This window comes from Neomonachus schauinslandi, chromosome 4 (assembly GCF_002201575.2).
Source record: "Neomonachus schauinslandi chromosome 4, ASM220157v2, whole genome shotgun sequence".
NCBI classification, from domain to species: domain Eukaryota; kingdom Metazoa; phylum Chordata; class Mammalia; order Carnivora; family Phocidae; genus Neomonachus; species Neomonachus schauinslandi.
Genome location: NC_058406.1, coordinates 8,230,274 through 8,252,026, shown reverse-complemented (window position 1 = coordinate 8,252,026; position 21,753 = coordinate 8,230,274). Strand labels below are relative to the sequence as shown.

At 49.7% G+C, this 21,753-nt stretch overlaps 1 protein-coding gene across 1 annotated transcript in view; it reads right to left on the bottom strand.

Moving 5' to 3' along the window:
- The window catches only part of DISP3 (dispatched RND transporter family member 3), a 29,678-nt gene extending 10,477 nt beyond the window's left edge, over positions 1-19,201 (bottom strand). Inside the window, 11 exon segments of the mRNA XM_021683431.2 lie at positions 594-707; positions 2,750-2,911; positions 3,744-3,905; positions 4,111-4,259; positions 5,198-5,337; positions 6,655-6,815; positions 7,115-7,249; positions 8,151-8,287; positions 17,006-17,225; positions 18,102-18,669; positions 18,671-19,201. Of these exon segments, the coding sequence (XP_021539106.2) occupies positions 594-707; positions 2,750-2,911; positions 3,744-3,905; positions 4,111-4,259; positions 5,198-5,337; positions 6,655-6,815; positions 7,115-7,249; positions 8,151-8,287; positions 17,006-17,225; positions 18,102-18,669; positions 18,671-19,201 (2,479 nt within the window).
- Positions 19,202-21,753: the final 2,552 nt, after the last annotated feature.

Genomic DNA, 21,753 nt, shown 5'->3' with positions numbered 1-21,753 from the left:
TGGGGATGGGGTGGTGGCACGGATGAAGCGGGAGGTGGCAGTGGTCACCAGGATGGGGTGGCAGTGTAGGTGGATGGATTGACCCCAAGTCATGGTGAAGATTAGGGTAGTGGCGGTGCTGCCCGTGATGGGGGGGCGGGGTAAATGGTGGGGCCGGGGCTGCGAATGACAACAGCGGGCACGGAGGGTGACAACAGCCATGGGGTGACAAGGACACACAGAACTGCCCCATAGGGGGGCTAATTCCCACACGTGTCCCAGCATCCCACCTCTGATGGAGACCCGGACAGGGATAAGCCAGCCTCCGGGGCTCAGGATGCCCCTGCCCTCCCCCAGACACACACACAACAGGTTGTGTGGGGCACCACACAATCGGCACCCCACCTGGCTGGGGTGGTGGCAGGAGGGGATGCCTACTGTTCTGACTGAGGAGAGCTAGTTGGATAGTGGGCAAGGGCCCCAAGTTCACCCCCCAACCCAACCCCTCGTCAGTGACTCCAAGAACACAGACTCTTGTTCTCATAGGAACATCCTAGTACTAGGCAGGATCTCCCGAGGCCCTCCCCCCCAGCCAGACCACACTCCCCACTAACCCTGTGGGGTGGCCTCAGGTCGGCTGGCCCAGGGGACCCCCGAGCCCCGCTTCTTCTTCTCCAGGGATGTCCGGATGTTGTTCTGCAGGCTGTGGGGCTTCTCCTGGAACAGACCTACCCCCGTGCCTCATTAGGAGGGCTTCCCTGGCTGAGCCCGGCAGGGGAGGGCAGAGATGGGAGAGAGATGGCCACCCTAGGGACACAGGCCTTGGGGCCCTCAGCTTGGGGGAGGAGTGACAGGGGTCTGAAAGAAACTGTATGGAACTGAAAAAAATGCCAAATACTGAATTTGCAGGAATCTGAAGGCAAAAGGAAGGCACCTGTCAGCTCCATCCAAAGGAAGACACTCTGACGCTTTCCCTCCTTGTCCTCGCCATGCCTCAAGTACCTCCTCTGTCAAATGGGGTGACTCCGAACCCCCAGAGGGTGGCGGAAGGACCAAACGGGATGCTGCATCTCATGCATTTAGCTCGTGATAAATACTCGAGTGGGAACAATTGGAAATGGCACATCATCAACCAGCAGAGATGACAAGAGACTGTCCTGTTTTGCCTCAACCACTGGGGATGGATTTTCTGTTTTCTTTTGTTGTTGTTTCATGAGAGAAATTTTACACCTTCAAAGATAAAATCTTCACGATAATTCTCAGAGGTCATTATCATTAACCCCATATGACAGAGGAGAAAGCAGAGAGGTTCGGGGAGGTTCTGTGACCCGCAGAGGAAGTGAGAGGCAGAGCCTCATTTGGATCCAGTCTTGGCGGCCCCGAAAGCCCTTTCTGCTGCAACCCCAACAGGTCTCCCTAAGAGCAGTTCAGGGAGCTAAGAGGGGCAAGGGGCAGAGGCTGGACTTGGGCTAGTGTCCTGGCCCTTCTCCGGACAATTCCAGGAGCTTCGGCACCATCCTGGGTTTTGTCCATCTAGGAACGAGGAGTGGCTTTTTGACTCACAGTTGGCCCCATAGCAGCAGTGGTAAGGGAATTTAATGTGTAGGCGCGGGCGAGAGAGAGAGGAGCCAGGGATGCGGCCGGGGCCAGATCCAATTTAGGAGGGGCTCTTTGGGCACCTCTCTGAGCTGCAGTCGATTATCATGCATTTGGCTAATGCCATTACCAAGGGGAAGGCCAGGTTAATGTGAACACTGCCCTAATTAAATGAAGGCAATTACAGCAGTCAGCGGATCTTCTCCTAGAAGCTGGAAGCTCCTAGAAGCTTCTCTAACTGACCTGGCAAAGCTGTATGACCTTGCGCCAACCTCCCCTGGCCCCAACCCTGACCTCAGGCTTCCCTCTGTAAAATCAGGGCCTGGATCAGACTACCTCTAAAGCAAGGAGACATCTTCAACTCACCTCCTTGCTCATCCCTGACACTCACTCCCCATCACCAAATCCTATGGATTTCACCTCTTAAAAACCTCTTGACTCCACTGCCACCATAAGCACGCTGGCCCAGGCCCACTGTCTTATGCTCAGATGAAGGCACCAGCCTCCTACCTGGTCTCCCAGACAGCTTCTACCCTGTCCCTCCCATCTACCTCCACACAGCACCTGGGAGAATCAGTCATGGCCCTTCTCTGCCTAAAATCCTCCAGTAGCCCCCCTGCCAATTAGAATTAAATGCAGACTCCTCACTCCAGTCCTCCAGTCCCTGGCCCAGCATACCTGGCTAGCCTTAGCTCCTGAGACCGACTCTCTCAAACTTGGCCCTGGTTTTGCCCACCTCTGGTGCTTCCCTCTGCCTAGACCTCTTCTCTTCTCTTCTCTCTCTCTCTCTCTCTCTCTCTCAGCCTGGCTCACTCCTTCCCTTTCTTTGAGTCTCAGCTTAGACACTGCCTCTTTCAGGAAGCCTTCCATGATGCTGAGCTCCCCAGGCTCCCCGTTCTTCCTCCATCACAGCACAGATCTACTATTCCAATGTTGGCCCCTAGCAAGCAAATGAACTCCCTGAGCTCGGGAAGCCTGTCCTGCCCACTAGAGTTTCCCCAGCATCCGGGAAATACTGGTTTCAGGAAATGGGGAAACACTCAGGCTCAGATGTGGAGTGATTTGCTGAGGTCGCACAGTGACCTGGACCTTGCATCTCGCAGGCCAACAGTCTTTGAGACCTGAACTCCGAAGAGAGCAGGGAGCCACAGGGGACACCGGACTGAACTCTTACCTGAGCAGGTGATGCAGGATATGCCCTCAGCGCTCAGGTTGTACTTGAGGTCCAGCAGCACCTGGATGTTGGTATCGGGCCGGAAGAGCAGAGGGGCCCGGCTGGCGGGGCGGAGCCGGCTGGCAAAGACCAGGGACAGGATGAGGACGGAGACAAAGAGCCCTGCCAAGAAAGGAGGCACACTAGGCAGGGCCGGGGGCCAGGGCCTGGGGGGGTCCTCACAGCCCTGGGGAAGAGCTGCTCCCTTTATGGGGGAGCAGTGTGGGACGGGGTCCCCGGGGAGCTGGCAGAGTTGTAGCACGCCAGCCTGTGGGTGAAGCTGGTCAGGGATTGGTCCTCTGGGGGTCGGGGTTGGATGTTATTCGTGTCACCTGGGGGGCAGGTGACAAGCTTGCATTCTTGGACAAGAACCAGCCACCATCTTAGAGCACCTAACAGTTTCTGAGGAGCTGGCACGTCCACTCGATTATAAACAACTCTAAATACTGTCAGTGACTATAACCATAACAGCACTCAGCATTTATTGAGCACTTACTGCATGCCACACACCGGGCTGAGTTCATTCCTTGCACCGTGGCTTGCCCTCTGACTGCCCTATTAGATAGATACTATTCTTATCCTCAGGAACAGGATAGGAAACTGAGGCTCAGACTAACCGACAAACCCAAGGTTACCCAGCCAGTACATGGTAGAATTAGGATTCCAACCTGGCCAAGCTGGTCCGACTCCAGAGCCCAAGCATTAAGCGCTCTACCACCCGGTGTGATGACTGGCACACAGTAGGTGCTCCATAAACAACAGTTATGGGGGACCAGCTCCATTCTACACGGGAAGGGGGTAAGGCCCAGGAGAGTGAGACGCCAGACCAGCGTCATGTGCAGGAGGGCCTGGGCTCCCAGGGCCGATACGTCCTTTGGGGAGTCTGTCCCCCATGCCTCGGGCACTGAGGAAAAGCTGCAAGTCAGAGGGGAAAGAGGGTGGAGACCCCACTTACCCACGATCACCCAGCGGCTCTTGACAGCGGACCACAGGGCCCAGTGGTGCAGCATCTCCTGCAGCTGGGCAATGAGCTGGCCCCTGCTGCCCCGCTCGGGGGCTGGCTGGAGGCTCTCGGGGGGCACAGACACCAGGGACACGTCTCCCAGCTCCAGCGACACTGCCAGGGCAGAGCAGCGGCTCATCAGAGGTCAAAGCCCACTCTGGTCCCTGTCCTCTCCAGGGAAGCCCAAGTGCTTGATGAGGATCCCCGATGGCCATCAGGACCAGCCTGTCCTCACACCATCTCATCAAAGGTGACCTACCTGGCAGACGCAGGCCCGGGTCTCACCGGGGTCAGCAGGGCAGGCCCGCACCAAACTTACCTGGCTCCTCCTCAACGTTCAGCAAGGGGATGTCATCGTCCAGGTAGGGCATGGGGCCCTGGGCAGGGCTGCCCCCAGGCCGCTCAGGAGTGGCGAACACGTCCCCGGGAAAGTGCAGGGAGCTCTTGCGGCCACACTTCTGGTGGCAGCTGTGGGGAGAGTGGGGGCGAGGGGTGAGCCCCGAGGGCCCCGGGTGCACAGGGAGGGTACCAGCCACCGTATGAGCCCCAGCATCACACTGCTGTGGACGTTTCCTGGAGGACATTCACCATAGACTCCCAGGAGCCTGTTGCCTGATTCCTTTCCGGGGCCATCTCCCCAGCCAACCCCCCGCCCCCGGACCCTCGGTACCATTCTTCCTCTGGGAAGACAAAGGATGACGGCAACCATGACCCAGGGAGAGGGTCCCCTGCGCTGGTGTGCCCCACCCCAAGCCCAGAGCCCCTGTCATTCCTAGTACCCAAGCCCAGCCAGCCACCCAGGCCTGACTCCATGTGGTAACCCTCCCTCCCCCCTTCCCCAACCACCCAGCCCGCGAGACCCCAACACTTTGACCTCTGGCAGCACCTGTGGGCCGACCCATCCAACTCTGCACACAGCTCACTATGTCTAAATATGGTTACTCCACCAAGGCAAAAACCCGAGAAGCATTTAACATGGTGGCTGGCATGGGGGGGCCGGTCAGACCACTGGGTTTAAATCTCAGCTCTGCTGCCTACTGAACAGGTGACCTTGAGAATGTCACCCACCCTCCCCCAGCCCTTGTTTTTCGTCAGTAAAATGGGCCAAACAAGGGAACCCAGCTCCGAGGGTCCTGGGGGGGAATAAGGTCTTGTATAAAAGCACTTTGCCCACTTCCTGGCACGGAGTAGATGCTCCCAGATGGTAACTCCCCAGCAGGATTCTCTTCTCCCTCCTCGGTCCCGCAGGAGTGCCCAGTATAGAACTGGGCACACAGAAGGTGCTCAATAAAGGATCTCACAGCTTTTAGAAGAGAGGGTGGGGCGCTGAGCGGCCCTGGAGGACGTGTTACGGGCATTTGGTGAGAGGAGGACACGGCCCCCCCCGCCCCCCGCCAGCCGCTCACCTGGTCCGGCAGGCGTTCTCTAGGGGTGCCATGTAAAGGCTCCAGATGCCCAGGGCGGCCGGCATGGTGAACAGCACAGCCAGCCAGCAGCAGGACACGATAAGGGACATGAACAGGCCAAAGTCGTGGACGGCCGGGATCTGGCAATGGAGAGGTACAGGTGGGCTGTGAGGCCGCTCAGGCCCGGAGTCCAGGGAGCCTGGACCTCTGTAGCCAAAGGCACTCAAGACCCCAGACCACTCCCAGAATGGGGAGGGGGCGGTGAGGAGGCCCAGGCTGCCAGGAGGACATCAGAAGGCGAGGGCTGGCGGAAGGGGGCACAGGAGGGGAGGAAGAGTCCCACCTCTGGGGCAGAGGCTCAGGTCCACACTGCAGCCCCCTGCCTATGGTGATGCCTAGCACGGAGCAAGCACTCACTAACGGTCATTACCCAAGCGCCTAGGGGGTCAGAGGAAGACAGCCTGTTAGACCAGGCCACATGTGAGTGAGGGTAAGGGAGAGAGTGCTCACATGTGCACCTGGGGCTGGGGAGCCATGGGGGGTGCTCCGGGGTGTCCCAGGGACCCGCATAGGGATGTGGCAGTCGAAGGAAACTGTAACCAACAGCACACAGGCCTTCGCTGTTTGTGAAAAACTTTGACAACCAGCTCATTTCAGTCCCTGAATAATCCACACAGGAGGCGAGTGAGGCTCAGAGGTCTTAAGGTCACACGGCCAGTCACAAAGGGGACCTAGAACCTAGCTCTGCCTGTTTTCTGGACACAGTTCTCTACCAAGGCCCAAATAATCCCAAAGCATCAGTGGTTTCTAGATGGGATACTTGGCCTAGGTCATTAAATGTTTCGAAGGCTCGGGTGGGCTCACTGCCTTTCGGGTTCTCTTGGCACCAAGGACCTGGCCCAAACTCAGATAACTCAGATCCTTCTCCCGAGCTCAACTCAGGGGCCTGAAGGAGCATGGGGTCAGTGAGAGGGATGTCGATGAGAAGGATGACAATGTAGGGTGAAGCTGGCTGATGGGTGGGAAGAGCTCTGGACTGGGGGTCAGCAGACTTGGTCAGGCTCACCACTTACCAGCTGTGTGACCTTGAGGAGGTCACTTTACCTCTCTGGGCCTCAGTTTCAGTATTAGGAAAATAGGGATGTAATTATACCTCTGTCATATGTCTTGAAAACTAAACGTGGAAGAGCTTTGGGAATTGCCACACACCCTTCAGGGCAGAGGTTGGATTACTATTAATGAGCATTAATAATAAATACTATTTGTATTTTCATGATTTTCCCATTTGTTAAGTTCTGGTAATGACGACCAGTAGCAAGAACAGAGTCTAGGGACGTGGCAGGTGCCTTGAGGCAAACGCTGTGTGGCTGCAAGAGAAGGGGTGAGTGGGAGGAGCAGAGCCCAGGGACCACGGGAGGAAGGGGGAGACTGGGCCAGGGACAAAGGCAGTCTCTCACCTGGGAGAAAACATTAGCTGCATAGGCAGCGGCTGTGGTCAGGGATGTGAAGAACGTGGCCTTGCCTGCTGTCTGGATGGTGTGGATCATCCGCAGCTGGGGGTCCTCCAGGTGGGTGGCCTGGCGGTAGGTGTTGATGAACACAAAGACATCGTCCACACCTGTGGGCGGGAGCCCCGGGCCAGCAGGGGCAGGCTCAGGATCATGTTGCTATCTCCAGAATCAGACCCACGCTGGGCCTACACTAACCCAGAGTGGCCCCCTGAGAGGTCAGGCTCCAGGGGAGTCCTGCTTCTCAGCCTGGAGTTTGGAAAGACCCATCCGACTTTGGCTCTACCCACCAAGAATCCAAGCCCCACCCTCCATGCTCCCTGGCCCTACCCCTTCCCCAGAACGAGGCCCCTATTCCAAATCTTCACCTCCTTTCCACCCTTCCCACCATGCCACAGAGGCAACTCACCGATGCCCACTATCACAAAGGCAGCCACGCCGTTGAGGATGCCCAGGTACTGGATACCAAAGACCACATGGTACAAGAAGAGTGCCACCAGGCAGCTGAGGCCAATGCTGGCAATCCCGAAAAAGGACAGGAACACTGGGCAGGGCAAGAGGCACATGGGATAGAGTGGGAGGGCCCAGCAGAACACACACCCTTCAGGGACACAGCTGGATCCTGCCTCACACCCCATGTCCCCACAGAGTGCCCTTCACCACCCTGGGTGTGCCCTGAACAGTTCTCATGCCCAGAGAGAAGGGGCCAGGCAGGAGGCCAGAGTGGCAGAGGGAGCCATCTGAGTGGGTGGTTCACAGACCCTCATCTTCATAGAACTGACCTCGGTTGCTAGTAGGGAATTATTATATGTTTAACATCTGTCACCCCAGTAGACTAGAGGTTCCATGGGGGTAGTAAACGTGTCTATGATATTCTTCACTGGATCTCTGGCACCTCAGAGCATCCGACACATAGTCAGTGCCCAATTAATATTTGTTATGTGGATGAATGAATGAATGTCTTTTCTATTTTTGAAGCTCTGGCTAATCTGTCATTCGCTTGGGCAATAGAGAGTACCTACTGTATACGCAGAAAGAAGCAGCCAGGGTACGTGGGAAGGTGGCAGTGTTACAGCGAACTGAGGGACAAAAGGGCAGCTGGGGACTATAAAACAGGCTACAGAATAATCCATAAAGGAGGGTCCGATACTCCAGACTCCCCAAAACAAAATTTTTAGCAAGGAAATGATGGTCAAAGGGCACAAGGTTAACCATGTGAGGTCCCGGGAGTGGGGGCCCTCAGGTATGGCCCGAGCTGTGTCTGGACCACAGTGCCCCTGCCTGGGGTTGAAAGGTGACCTCTGAGCATCCCACCCCACCAGCTCTGACATGGCGGATTCAAGATGATTTCTGGAATTCTGGAGAAGGCAGACTTTGGTGGAACAAGAGCATGTGGGGTGGTGAGAGGGGAGCTGGCTCCTGCTGGGCCTTCTGAGGAGACCTACCTGAGCAGGAGGTGAGAATGTAGACGAGGGCCGCGATGCAGCTGCTGCTGATGAAGGCCAGGAGCATGTCGTTGTTGAAGGTCCTGCGCACCTCATAATCAAAGAGGTCTGTCCCCCCGTATAGAACCTGGACTTTGCTGGTAGGGGTGGAGAAGAAAGACAGAAGTGGTTTGCAGATGGCTGTTGACACTTGGAGAACCAGGAGATATCCACCTCCACAGTGGCTCTTTACCTTGGCTATACATTGAGTCACCTGGGGGCTTCCAAAAATCCTGATGTCCAGGCCAGACTCTAGACAAATTAAACCACAATTTCTGGGGTGGGGCTGAGTCATCAGTGTTTAAAAATCTCCCAGGTGAGGGGCGCCTGGGTGGCTCAGATGGTTAAGCGTCTGCCTTCGGCTCAGGTCATGATCCCGGGGTCCTGGGATCGAGTCCCGCATCGGGCTCCCTGCTAGGCGGGGAGCCTGCTTCTCCCTCTGCCTCTGCCTCTCTCTCTCTCTCTGACTCTCATGAATAAATAAATAAAACATTAAAAAAAAAAAAAATCTCCCAGGTGATTCAAATGTATGGCCATACTCGACACAGATAATAATCAATCACAGTCAAATCCTACGCCATCTCCCAATTCTCAATATTTGCTGCAAAATCCTAAATTCAAACTGGCTTCCATATACGCAGTTTTACATGGCTATTCAGTGTGCAGGTGACACAAGCTATTCTTTTTTTTTTTTTTTAAAGATTTTATTTATTTGTCAGAGAGAGAGAGCACAAGCAGGGGGAGTGGCAGGCAGAGCAGGCAGAGGGAGAAGCAGGCTCCCCGCTGAGCAAGGAGCCTGACATGGGACTTGATCCCAGTACCTTGGGATCATGACCTGAGCCAAAGGCAGATGCCCAACCGACTGAGCCACCCAGGCGTCCCACAAGCTATTCTCAGTAATAACAAAAACATAACCAGCTGGTCACATTGAGTTTTAAAATACAAATCTGCTTCTGGCCATGATGGAGTGATAAGATCAAATCTAGATCTACCCTCCCCATGAAATTAACAACAACAAAAAAGAGAAAATATATAAAGCAAGACTCTGGACATGAGATAACACAGGATGATAATACCTGAGAGATGAGAATCAAAATGGGTCCTATGGTTATCCTGACTTACCACCTTGAGAGTTGCTGGGCCCCAGTGCAGCCTAATATATGGGCTATTGGGCTCCCTAAAGGAGGGTGCAACTTTCCCAAACTTGATGGAAACTATAAACCTGCTGATTCAAGAAGTTCAAGCAACTAACTCCAAGTACAAAACAACAACAACAACAAAAACCCCCCAAAACCATGAATGAAACAACAACAAAGCACATCATAATCAAATTGCTCAAAACCAGTGACCAAAAGAAAGTTTTAAAAGCAGCCTGAGGTTGGGCGCCTGGGTGGCTCAGTCGTTAAGCATCTGCCTTCGGCTCAGGTCATGATCCCAGGGTCCTGGGATCGAGTCCCACATCGGGCTCCCTCCTTGGGGGGAAGCCTGCTTCTCCCTCTCCCTCTCCCGCTGCTTGTGTTCCTGCTCTCGCTATCTCTGTCTCTGTCAAATAAATAAATAAAATCTTTAAAAGTAAATAAATAAATAAATAAAGTAAATAAAAGCAGCCTGAGGAAAAAGATGCATCACACACTGAAGAACAAAAATAAGGATGACTTCTCATCAGAAACAGTGCAAGTGAGAGGACAACGGAGCAGTACCTTTTACCTACTGGGAAAACAGTTGACCCAGAATTCTATACCCAGCAAAACTATATTTCAAAAGCAAAGGCAAAATGAAGACCTTTTCAAATACACAAAAGCAGAAAGAATTCATCTCCAGTACCTCTGCACTATAAGAAATGTTAAAGGAAGTCCTACAAAGAGAAGGATAACAGATGGAAACATGGATCTATACAAAGGAATAAGAAGGACTGCAAATAGTAATGGCATGAACAAATATATAAATTTTTCTTATTACTCATTAAGTCTCTTTATAATTGACCATTTAAGCAAAAATAATAATATAGTGTGGTATTTATAATGTGTATGAAAATAAAACATATGACAACAATAACATAAAGGCCAGGAAGAAAGAAATGGTAGTATACCACTGTAAGGGTCTCACACTATACACAAGGTGGTATAACATCATCTGAAGGTATGCTGTGATAATCTAAGGTTGCATACTTTAAGCCCTAAACCAAGCACTAAAATAAATAAAAAGTTATGGCTAAAAGGCTAATGAAGGAAATAAAACATAATAATAAAAAATACTGAATTAGTCTAAAAGAAGGCAAAAGAGAGGAAAAGGGAAACAAAGAATATATGATAAGTAGAATAAAGTAAGATAGGCTTAAGCCTAACCATATTAATAACTGCATTACCTATAATTGTCTAAACACCCCAATTAAAAGGCAGAGACAGTCAGACTAGCTTTTAAAAAAATCAAAACCTAGTGGCCTACAAGAAACGCATTTTATGATTTTTTTGAAGATATTTATTTATTCAAGTAGTCTCTACACCCAATGTAGGTCTTGAACTCACGACCCTGGGATCAAGAGTCCCATGCTCCTCTGAAACCCACTTTAAATATAGACACAAATAGGTTAAAATCAAAAGGATAGAAAAAGATGTGCCATGCTAACTCAAATTAAAGCAGGAATGGTTACATTAATAACAAACTAAGTAAACTTCACAGCAAAGAATATTACTAGGGATAAAGAAGACAATTTCAAAATGATAAAGGGTTCAATTAATCCAGACAACACAATCAACCAATTTGACCTAATTGATATTTATTAAGCACCCCATCCAGCAATAGCAGAATATGTATTCTTCTTAAGGGCACAAGGGAACATTTAGCTAGACAGACCACAATCTGGATCATAAAACAAGACCCAATAAATTTGAAAGGACTAAAGTCATACAAAAGAATTAAATTAAAAATCATCTACAAAATGATATCTGGAAAATTACCAAATATTTGGAACCTAAATAATATACTTTTAAATAACACAGGGGTCCAAAAAAGAGATCAGAAGAGAAAACAGAAAGTATTTTGAGATGCACCTGGGTGGCTCAGTTGGTTAAGTGCCTTTAGGCTCAAGTTATGATCCCAGAGTCCCGGGATCAAGCCCCGAGTCAGGCTCCCTGCTTCTCGTTCTTCCTCTCTTTCTACCCGCCCCCCCTGACTCTGTGTTCTCTCTCTCTGTCTCAAATAAATAAAATCCTTAAAAAAAAGTATTTTGAATTGAATAAAAATGAAAACACAACATATGAAAATTTGCGGGATGTACTAAAACAGTACTGAAAGGGAATTTTATAGCAATAAATACCTATATTGGAAAAGAAGAAAGGTTTCAAATTAATGAGCTCAGCTTCTAGTTCAAAAAGTATAAGAGAAAATTACATGTAAAGTAGGTAGACAAAAGGAAATAATGAAGATCAGAGAAGAAGTTAATGAAAAACAAAACAAAACCAATAGAAAAAAAAAATCAAAGAAACCTAAAGCTAGTTCTTTGAGAAGAACAGTAAAATTGACAAGCCTCTAACCAGACTGATCATGAAAAAAGAGAGAAGATACATATGAAAGAGGTGACATCACTAGTTTCTACAGATATTTAAAAGATAATAAGGGAATATTATGAATCACTTTATACCAACAAATTTGACAATTTAAATGAAATGGACAAATTTCATGAAAGACTCAAAAACTACCAAAGCTCATGCAAGAAGAAATAGATAACGTTAATTGCCCCATATTTTTTAAATGAATTTTTAAAAAATTGAAATAGCAGGGGCGCCTGGGTGGCTCAGTCGGTTGGGCGGCTGCCTTCGGCTCAGGTCATGATCCCTGGGTCCTGGGATCGAGCCCCGCGTCTGGCTCCCTGCTTGGTGGAGAGCCTGCTTCTCCCTCTCTCTCTGCCTGCCTCTCTGCCTACTTGTGCTTTCTCTCTCTGTGTCAAATAAATAAATAAAATCTTTAAAAAAAAATTGAAATAGCCCTGTGTGTGTGTATTTTTTAAGTGTGCAAAAAAAGAAATAGATACAGAGTCCAGCAATAAACCCACATATATATGGACAATAGATTTTTGTCCTAGGTGCAAAGGCAATCTTTGTTGAAGGGATAATCTTTTCAACAGATATGCTGGAACAATTAGATATCTGTATAAAAATATGTGGCATCTCCATACACTGGATTACTGCTCAGCATCTAAAAATAATAAACTATCGATACCTGCAACAACATGGATATAACTTAAAATAATTAGGCTGAAAGAGGTCAACTAAATGAGTGCATACTATATGATGCCATGGATATTAAATTCTAGAAAATGAAAACCAGTATATAGTGATAGAAAACAGAAAGTGGTGCCTCAGGTAGGGGTGGACAGACAAGAAAGGGCAGGATACAGTGATTAGCCAGGGTACAGGAGGAAACTTTTGGGGGAGATGGACAGGTTCACCATCTGATTATGGTAAAGGTTTTATGGTATATACATGTGTCAAAACTAATCAAGCTGTAAATTTCAAGTATGTGCAGTTGGTTGTATGTCAATTATATCTCAATAAAGCTGTTTTAAAAAACCAAATGGAACGTTTAAAAGCCAAGTAGAAAAGATCTTTGGATTATCTACTTTGTTGAACTAAATAGGTTAATTGATCTTTCATTAGAGTAGAACACTGAAAGTTCAAGCAACTGTTTATTAATTCATTCATTCATTCATTTGTATACCATTTATAGAGTGCCTTTGAAGTTCTAGGTCCTATCTTAGTTGCTGGCTATAAAAAGACACAGGCCCAAATTTTTACTCTCAGGTATAAAGGAATAGCTCATGGAAGACAATATTCTTGCCAAGAACTACAAAAAGTCAGATAAAATTCAGAAGTCATCTATTTAATGACAGTAGAGAGTTCCTAAAGTAATGAGAAGTAGAGGAACTCCAGAAAGACTCTGGAAAGAGAAGAACCTAGGAAAGGTAAGTTGCCCTTCTACAGCTGTTTTCATCCTGGAGGCATCTGCTGATTCTGAACACAGGCAGAAGGCTGAAAATCAAGGCTAGGAGTCAGATGAATTAGCATAGTTTGGGGCAGAAACTTGTAGACCAGCAGAGTATATGGTCGGTTTCTCCCTCAGTACTTGTGCTGGGTAGTGGAGCTGCATGAAGCATTAGGCTGCAAGTCTAAGCAGAAAGCCTCCGAAAAAGTGGCATGGAGTTTTTGTTTTATTTTTCTTTTTATAGTTTTGAGAAACAAATATTAAAGTTTGTAACTGTCAGGGAAAAGAGTTGTGCAGAATACACCAGGCTCCCAGTTGAAACTTCTAGAGAATCAAGGACAAACAAGAGGCAGACTGAAACTTTGCAGGGCTGCAAAACAGCCCTGACTCAGCAAAATGGTTGGCTACTTAAGGTGATCAGTCACAAATCTGTCTGCCTAGTGGAGAGAAGGACAAACTTTCTGTGCAGGAAAAAATATCATCTGGACCTCTTTGTTTTTTATACACAATGTTCATCACTCAATAAAAATTACCAGGCATACTCATAGGCAGGACCACATGACCAAAAACCAAGTGAAAGAATAGACTACAGAAACAAATCCACAGGTTATTCCTATATTGAAAGTCAGCTGATAAGGACTTTAAAATAATGATAATTAATATGTTTAAGGAGAGAAAGGATAATATGTACAAAAGAAATAAAACTAAAGAATTTCACCAGGGATTTAGATCAATAACAAAGAATCAAATGGAAATTCTCCACAGAAAAACTTAACATTGACATTAAAATCTCAACAGATATTATTTGGCAGATTAGATATAACAGAAGACTGGAGTATAACAGTGAACTGGAATATCTAAAACATAGAAAGAAATGAAACATAGAAAGTAACATATACTAGAACATAGAAAAAAAAAATAAAAATCTTGGAAAGAGCAATGAAAACACATGGAACTCAGTGAAAAGGTCTAACATTTGTGTAATTAGAATCCTAAAAAGGAATCCTAAAAGGTAGAAACAATATTTGAATAGGCAATAGCCAGGAAACTCCTAAAACTGATGACAGTTATCAACCTACAGATTCAAGAAGTTCTGTGCATTCCAAGCAGAACAAATACAAAGAAAACTACACTAACATAAATCATAGTTTCACCACTCTTGGTGAAACCAAAGCCAAAAAAGAAATCTTAAATGCAGCCAGAGAAAAAAGATAATTTTTCAAAGGGCAATCAAAATATTTACAGCTGACTTTCCCACAGAAATGATGGAAGTCAGAAGACAATGGATTGAGAGCTTTAAAGTATTAAAAGAAAATAACTACCCATTTATAATTCTATACCAGCAGAAATATGCTTCAGAAATGAAAGTAAAATAAAGATGTTTTTGAGGCCAGCAACACAATTTATCACCAGCAAACCTGCGCTAAAAAAACAAAAAACAAAAAACAAACCAAAACTACTAAAGAGAGTTCTTCAGATCAAGAAAACGATTCCAGGGGGAAACATGAAGTTGTAGAAAGTAATGAAGAGCAACAGGAAAAGTAAATATGCGAGTAAATATAAATGAGTACTGACTCAGTAAAGTAATAATGAAATGTCTTATGGGGTTTAAATGTATATAGAATTAAAATGCATGCAACAAGATATAAGCGCAGTGAACATGTTCTAAAATTCTAGTATTATCAGGGAAGTAGTAAAAGTGATCATGTGTATTATTCTGTAATAAGTCAAGGAGCATGTTGCCAATTCTTGGGTAACCAATAATAGAATAATAAAAAGATCTGATCATTCCACAAGAAGATACTAAAGTCAAGTCTATAGGGACTCTGCTTGTCACCACACCTATGAAGCTCTAGGGGGATGGGAAGGGGAAGAGAGACTTTTCTACTCAGGCAGAGGTTTTGACTCAGCAGCTGAACATATTACACAGAGGTAACTGTCGGTATCTGAAACCCTACAGATCTTCCTGCAGCCAGCCTCTCCCAGCTTCCTAATCCAGCCAACCAAGTACCTTTCTCAGGAACATCTCCATTTATTCATCCATCCACCCATCCACTCGTTCATTCCCAAGACAAATCCCTCCTAAGGGGTTCCTGGCACTGTACTGGGGGCTAGGCCTATAGAAGTGAACCAGGAACAATCCCAGGCCTCAACAAACTCACACTCTACTGAAACATAATGAATCTAGACTTCCTGAAATTTTAATGTGCAAACAAGTCACCTGGGAATCCTTCAGGTCAAGGAAAGGCCTTGAGATTCTATATTTATAACAAGCCCCCAGGTGATGCTGCTGCTGCTGATCTAAGGGCTGCCCTCTGAGTGACAAGGAATTAAACAACTAAAATACAGACTGCCAAGGGCTACTACGGAACTGTAGCTCAGAGAGGTGAGAGAGCCCACTGAAACTCACACAACTAAGTGGAGTCGCTGGTATGCGACCCCAGATATATCTAACTCAACATATGTTTTTCCCTGCCTCCTTTAGGGAGAAGGAAGGGCACGGTGGAAGGGGGCAGAGTGGGCTTTTGATCCAGCTTTAGGGAGAAACTGCCCAGGCTGGATCTTAGTGGATGAACAGGGCTTCCTTGGCAAAGAAGCATGGCTGGGAGAAGGCTCCTAGTGCAGCGACTGGCGTAAAAGCACAAAGGGTAAGGGGTCCAGATTCAAAAGCGTGGATATTTTTTTTTTTTTTTTTGAGAGAGAGAGAGCATGTGCAACAGTGGGCAGGGGCAGAGGGAGAGAATCTTAAGCAGGCTCCACACCCAGTGTGGAGCCCAACGTGGGGCTCAATCTCAGGACCCTGAGATCATGACCTGAGCCGAAATCAAAAGTCGGATGCTTAACTGACTGAGCAGCCCAGGTGCCTGGATTTTAATGTCATTCCACCACTTATGGCTTTATCATTTTGGACAACTTCCTTAATTGTGCTGTGCCTCGATTTCCTCAACTGTAAAATAGAGATAATCATAATAGCACCTACCTCACTGGGTTGGTGTGAACATTAAATGAGATGTTGTGTATAAGGGGCTTCTACCTGCTCTGTGCCACATGAATGTTAGCTCTGATTTTCACAGTAGTTGCTCAAAGTAGTTGCTCAATGTAATGGATGAGTAATGGAGGGAACAAGGGTATTTCAGGCAGAATGATGCCTCCTGTGTCTGGGGCTGGCCTGTCAGGGCAGAGGACTGAGAGGCATTCCAGTTATTGTCCATCAGGACTGACAGATGAACTATCTAATGCTCTTTCTGGGTGAGGAGGGGCCTAGTTGTATTCTTAGACACATATCCCAAGGTTTGGAGGACAACCAAAGCACCCACTGCCTGAGAGCACCTTCACATCTCTTGGCTCATCTCCTCCTAATGCCTCCAGAAGGGTATCAGGACTCACCATCCCCGTTTTAAAAGCAGGGAAACTGCAGCCTAGAGAAGAAGAGTGACTTGCCAACTACGTCCCTGGGTAGTAGAGGTAGAGAGGCCAATACTCCCTGGTCAATACTCTTTTCAGAAAGCCCTTTAGCACCATCTCAGGAGAAAAGCAATACCCCACACCTCCAGGGGCAAGAACTGTGGGATTTCCTGCCTCCGCCAAAGCTGTCATGTTCACTACCTACTAGCACTGATCAAGAAAAGGAGTCTTTCAGCTATCCGAGTGACAGGGAGGATGCATTGGGCTCTGCCCCTGATTCAGGAAGAAAGACCTCCTAGGGAGAAGGTTGAGGGCAGGTGATCTGGGGTTTAGGAGAAAGAAGCACCTGGAAGATAGTTTCTTGCCCTAACACAGCCCTTTCCTGGTATACACAAGGGCAAATACACACTGGGTGCAGCTGGACCTCCTACCTAGTAGACTGCTTGGCCAGCATGGCCACGTAGGTGACCACAAAGCTCTGAAACTTGGCCCGCTGCTCCTCCCAGCGATCGTCCACCGAGTAGTAGTTGGGCAGGGGTGCTCCAAACAGGATCTCGCTGCGCAGGAGGGAGCTCTTGAGGTTTTCTGCGGAGAGGCCCTCGTCCACATACCAGTAGAACTCAGGGTGAGTCATGGCCAGCTCTAGGGAGCCTGCAGGGGTGGGGGCCCAAGGAGCTCAGAGTGTCAACTCCCCCCCAGCCCTCCATCAACGTCACTCTGGCCTCCTCACCATCTGACTCCTTTCTAAGGACGTAGGAAACTCCCCCTCAGGCTGCCTCCAACTGTCCCTAATGGGACAGAGAGAGGGTTTAAAGAACTCACTGCCCAAGAGCAGCAGCCCCCAGACCTGCTCAGGCAGCGCCCAATAAATTCACATTTTATTTGCATGTGAACTTCACCTAATTCCAAGGCTCAGTCTTTGTAATCCTTGAACTCCACCTTCCCATTCCAGTCCCCCTCCATCTGCCTAGAACCTTGTTTATGTGTCCCTTAAAAGGCATACCTAAGCCCCCAAGCCTCGCAACCATTCTCTAGTCCCCTTCAAGTCTCATCCCTAAACTACCTCGAACTAACCCCATCTTGGTCTCCCTTCAACCCCAGTCTCTCCCCTATCTTCCCCTGATTAGATGCCCAGTCCTCTGTCACCGCACCTGGGCTTCCCTCTAACCAACCTCAAGCCCAAGCCCCAGCCCATGCTTTCTCTAACTCCCAATTTCCCTCAACCTAGGTGTGCGCCCAAACCTCCTTCCTTGCCTCCCTCGGATCCCATCTCACACCCAACACTGCTCCCAGCTCTTCGACCTATCACCTTCAGGTCACACCCAGCAAGCAACTCCAGCCTGACTCCGACCCACAGCCAAGTCCCACCCCAACCTCCTTCAGGTGTGAGTCCAAGGCCAGGTTTCCTATGCCCCTCTAAAGTACCTTGTCTCAACCCCAGGAAGACCCAACCCCCAGCCTTATCAAGGCCCTGCCCCTTATAAGCCCCATCGATCCCCACCCCCAGCCACACACAGGTCTGCTCACCTCGGATGTCAGCCAGGTCCTGGCCCATGCCATCATAGTAGATCTTGCCCCCTCTCTCAGTGGGGAAGAAGTAGGTCATGAGCGAGCTGGGTGGGGAGCAGTAGGAGTAGGACCCTAGTGGAAGGTCCTTGAGCACCTCATGGGGCTTCCAGCAGAACTCCCGGAAGCCCGGGTGGTCCATAATCTTGCGCTCAATCTCGTGGATTGTGACCAGCCGCTCACTGGTGAAAATGTTGCGTTCTGCGTCGCCGCGTGCCAGGAAAATGAGCTCGATGCGCCAGTGCGCATGCGTCTGGGTGTTGGAGCTGACATACGAGCGCGAGTAGTCCCAGCGTGAGGCACCTCGGCGGGCTCGGCTCTGATTGGCTGCAGCCACAGCAGGGGGCGGGGAGCTGGGTTGGCACCGCCCATTCTTCTCCAGCCTCCTGTTCATTGGGCCTTCACTCTGGTTGGCTGCCAGATCCGCCGGGGGTGGGGCCTCGCGCCGAAGGCGCCCAATCCGATTGGCTTTTGGTTTCTGGTCGGCGGAAGTGTCCGGAGATAGGCCTGGGCCACGCCTTGGGGCCGCAAGGACAGCTGGGGGGGGGCCTGCTGACCGGCCGGGAGCGGTTGCCCAGATGCAGCTGCTGCAACTGCTCTGAGATAAGGCGTTGGAGCGTCTCAGAGGTGAAGTCGGCCAAGTCGCGCCGGTTGCGCCCCCAGGACCCAAACTGGGACTTGAGCGCCAGCGCGAGGGCATCAAAGCGCTGGGAGGCCTCGTGGTTGCGGATCTCAAAGGCGTTGTAGGAGATGTCAATGTCCAGCGGCGGGTAGTAGAGGAACATGAAGGCTGACAGGGCCATGGGGATGCTGCAGCCCAGGAAGAGCACCAGCCCCGCACAGCACGGGTTTGTGAAAGCCCAGCCCAGAGTACTCCAGAAGCCCGAGGCCGGGGGCCGGGAAGGCAAAGTCCAATGCCGCCAGCAACACTGCCCTCCTTCCCCAGCTTGCGGCCCTGGCTTCTGGGCCCTCCTAAAGGCCTCACCCGTTGCTTCCTCCTCCTCTTCCTGCTCCTCCTCTAGCCACACATCCTGCAGCAAAGGGTCATCCTCCGAGTCCATAGCCTACAGGAGAGGGAGAGGGTCAGCAGGCTGGAGAGAGGGAGAGGAGGGTGCCCCGTGGCTGCAATTGCCCAGCCCTAGGAATCGACCCCGTCCACAAATACTACAGTGGAATTGCATCGAGCAGGCATTTAACTCAACTGAATTTAATCACTCGTACACAAAACAGAAAGAAAAAATATGTTATTTGTCCATCACCTCCCCCAACTAGATCTTGGCTCTCAAGGTCCCAGAAAAGGGAGAATCACAGCCCAGTTGCAAACAGAAGAGATATTCCTTCCCACCTAAGGGCTTTTTGAAGGGAACTTTGACTGCGCCCGATTTCCCAACTTTTGCTTCACGCTCTGATTTTATTTTATTTTATTTTATTTTAAAGATTCTGTTTATATGACAGAGACACAGCGAGAGAGGAAACACAAGCAGGGGGAGTGGGAGAGGGAGAAGCAGGCCTCTCGTGGAGCAGGGAGACCGATGCGGGGCTCGATCCCAGGACTCCGGGAACATGACCCGAGCGGAAGGCAGACGCCCAACGACTGAGCCACCCAGGCGCCCCCATGCTCTGATTTTAGAACTCAAGGCCAACGTGAGGTGTTACTCCACTATAATCACTTTTATTTAATCAGCAACTCTGAAGTACCTTGCAGAAGTATCAGGGTAGGAGGGAAAGAATGTGATCTTTGGAATCAGATGGACCCGAGTTTGGGTCCTGGTAGCGTGAACATTGGCAAGGTGGGAAACCTCTCCGAACCTCAGAGTCTTTGTCTATAAAATAGAGGTGGCCATTCCTGCCTCACACAATTGCAAGGAAGGTCAAGGGTGTAAGCACGCTGCAGTCTGTGCAGTATATTCGTTATTATCTGTCACATAAACAGATTTCTTTGCTCCCCTCTGGGGGCTGCAATGTGCTCAGCCATTGTCCATGGGGCTGTGCTGGAGCTAGATGCCTGTCATGGCTCTCCTCAAGAACTCTCAATAGCTCCCCACCCCCTCTTTGGGACGCTGCAGCTGCAGCCACTGTTTGTCAGACTCAGACCACTTAACATGCAGCTCCAGCAACGTCAAACCTTTGGGCATGAGCAGGGGCCAGGCATCTGTCTCCCCAAGACTTGGGCACAAGCAGCAGGAGGCCCTGGCAGGAGAGGGCAGGCTGGGCAGCCTGAGGACTCCAGCAGGGTGGCCCGAAGGCAGGAGGCCTTCCAGCATCCCCGGGCATGGCCTGTCCCCCTTGTCCCTCCTGTCCTCTGTTTGGACGGAGGGAGACTCATTATCCAGTTAGATGCCAGGCATTGAGAAGAGGAAGCTAATTATGCCAGAGCTGGCTAATTAATGCTGCCTTTCCTATTAACATTCTCTAGAGTGCTCCATTTCAATTAGACGGTCTGTCCAGGAAGAGAAGGGGCTGCCGACAGCCCAAAGAAAGTGAGGAAGAGAGGGTGAGGGGAAGGAGGGGAGCAGAGACAGGGAGACAGGAAATGGGAGAGATGAGAGACGAGACAGTTGGAAAGAGGAGACAGAGAGGAGAGTGGAATTGGGTGGGGGTGGGCAGACAGAGATGCAAATAGGGAAACAGAGAGAGAAACAGAGTGGGGCGAGGGTGGGTGGGAAAGGAGGAGGGCAAAACAGAAGGCTTGAAAGGGAGAGAGACCTGGCAGGGGTGAGGACTGCTCCTGTAATATGCAAGCTTTCTATGATGAGATCATCAGACTTTCCATTTGCCATGCCCTAAAGCAAGCCTGCCAAGGGGATGGTATCTGCTCCGGGGCCCAATTTGTATCAGCAGAAACTCCCGAGTGTGAACCAGAGGTAGCTCAGACTCACCCCGAGTCCAAGGGGCAGAACTAAGTCAGCCTGTGGAGGTGGGGGCAGGTGGGAGCCTCAGCCCCACTCCCGGCCTTGGAAGGAGGATGCCAATGGCATATGATGGAGGGACTGGGTCCACTTGTGCCTTTTTTCTGGGGTCCATCCACCCTATCCCCAGCCTTTCGGGGTGTACAGTTCATAATATGTTGATGTGTTTGTGTAGGGGGGCATCCCAAGGCCAGGATTCTGGATCACAGCTGCACTCCCCGAGTGATTTGGGGGATCCTCTAACCCACTGCTATTCCACCAGGAATGCCACTCCCTTCCCCAGGTGTCTGAGTCTAAGGCATCTTGCAAGGTCTTGCTCAAGTGTCACCTCTGACAAGAAGCCTTCCCAGATCTGAAGCCCCCAGCTGCCTGCCTAAGCTTCTCACCGTACTTCAGGGGTAAAAATTACTTAGGGACAAGGCAGGCGAGGCAGAATGTTAAAGACTATGGCTTTGGAGGCAGACAGACCTGGGTGCCGATCCTAGCTGTATGACTTAGGGCAGACAGGGTAGCCTTCCTGAGCCTCGGTTTTTCCATCTGCAAAATGGGGCTAACAGTACTCCTCACAGAGGTGGTTGGATGATGTACACAGTAGGCTGACCACAGTCCCTGGGAAATGACAACTACTGTACTGTTATACTCTGCTTCTCCCCAAAGGCTGCGAACTCCTGCCAGACCCACGTGGCCCATTGCATCTGCCACAG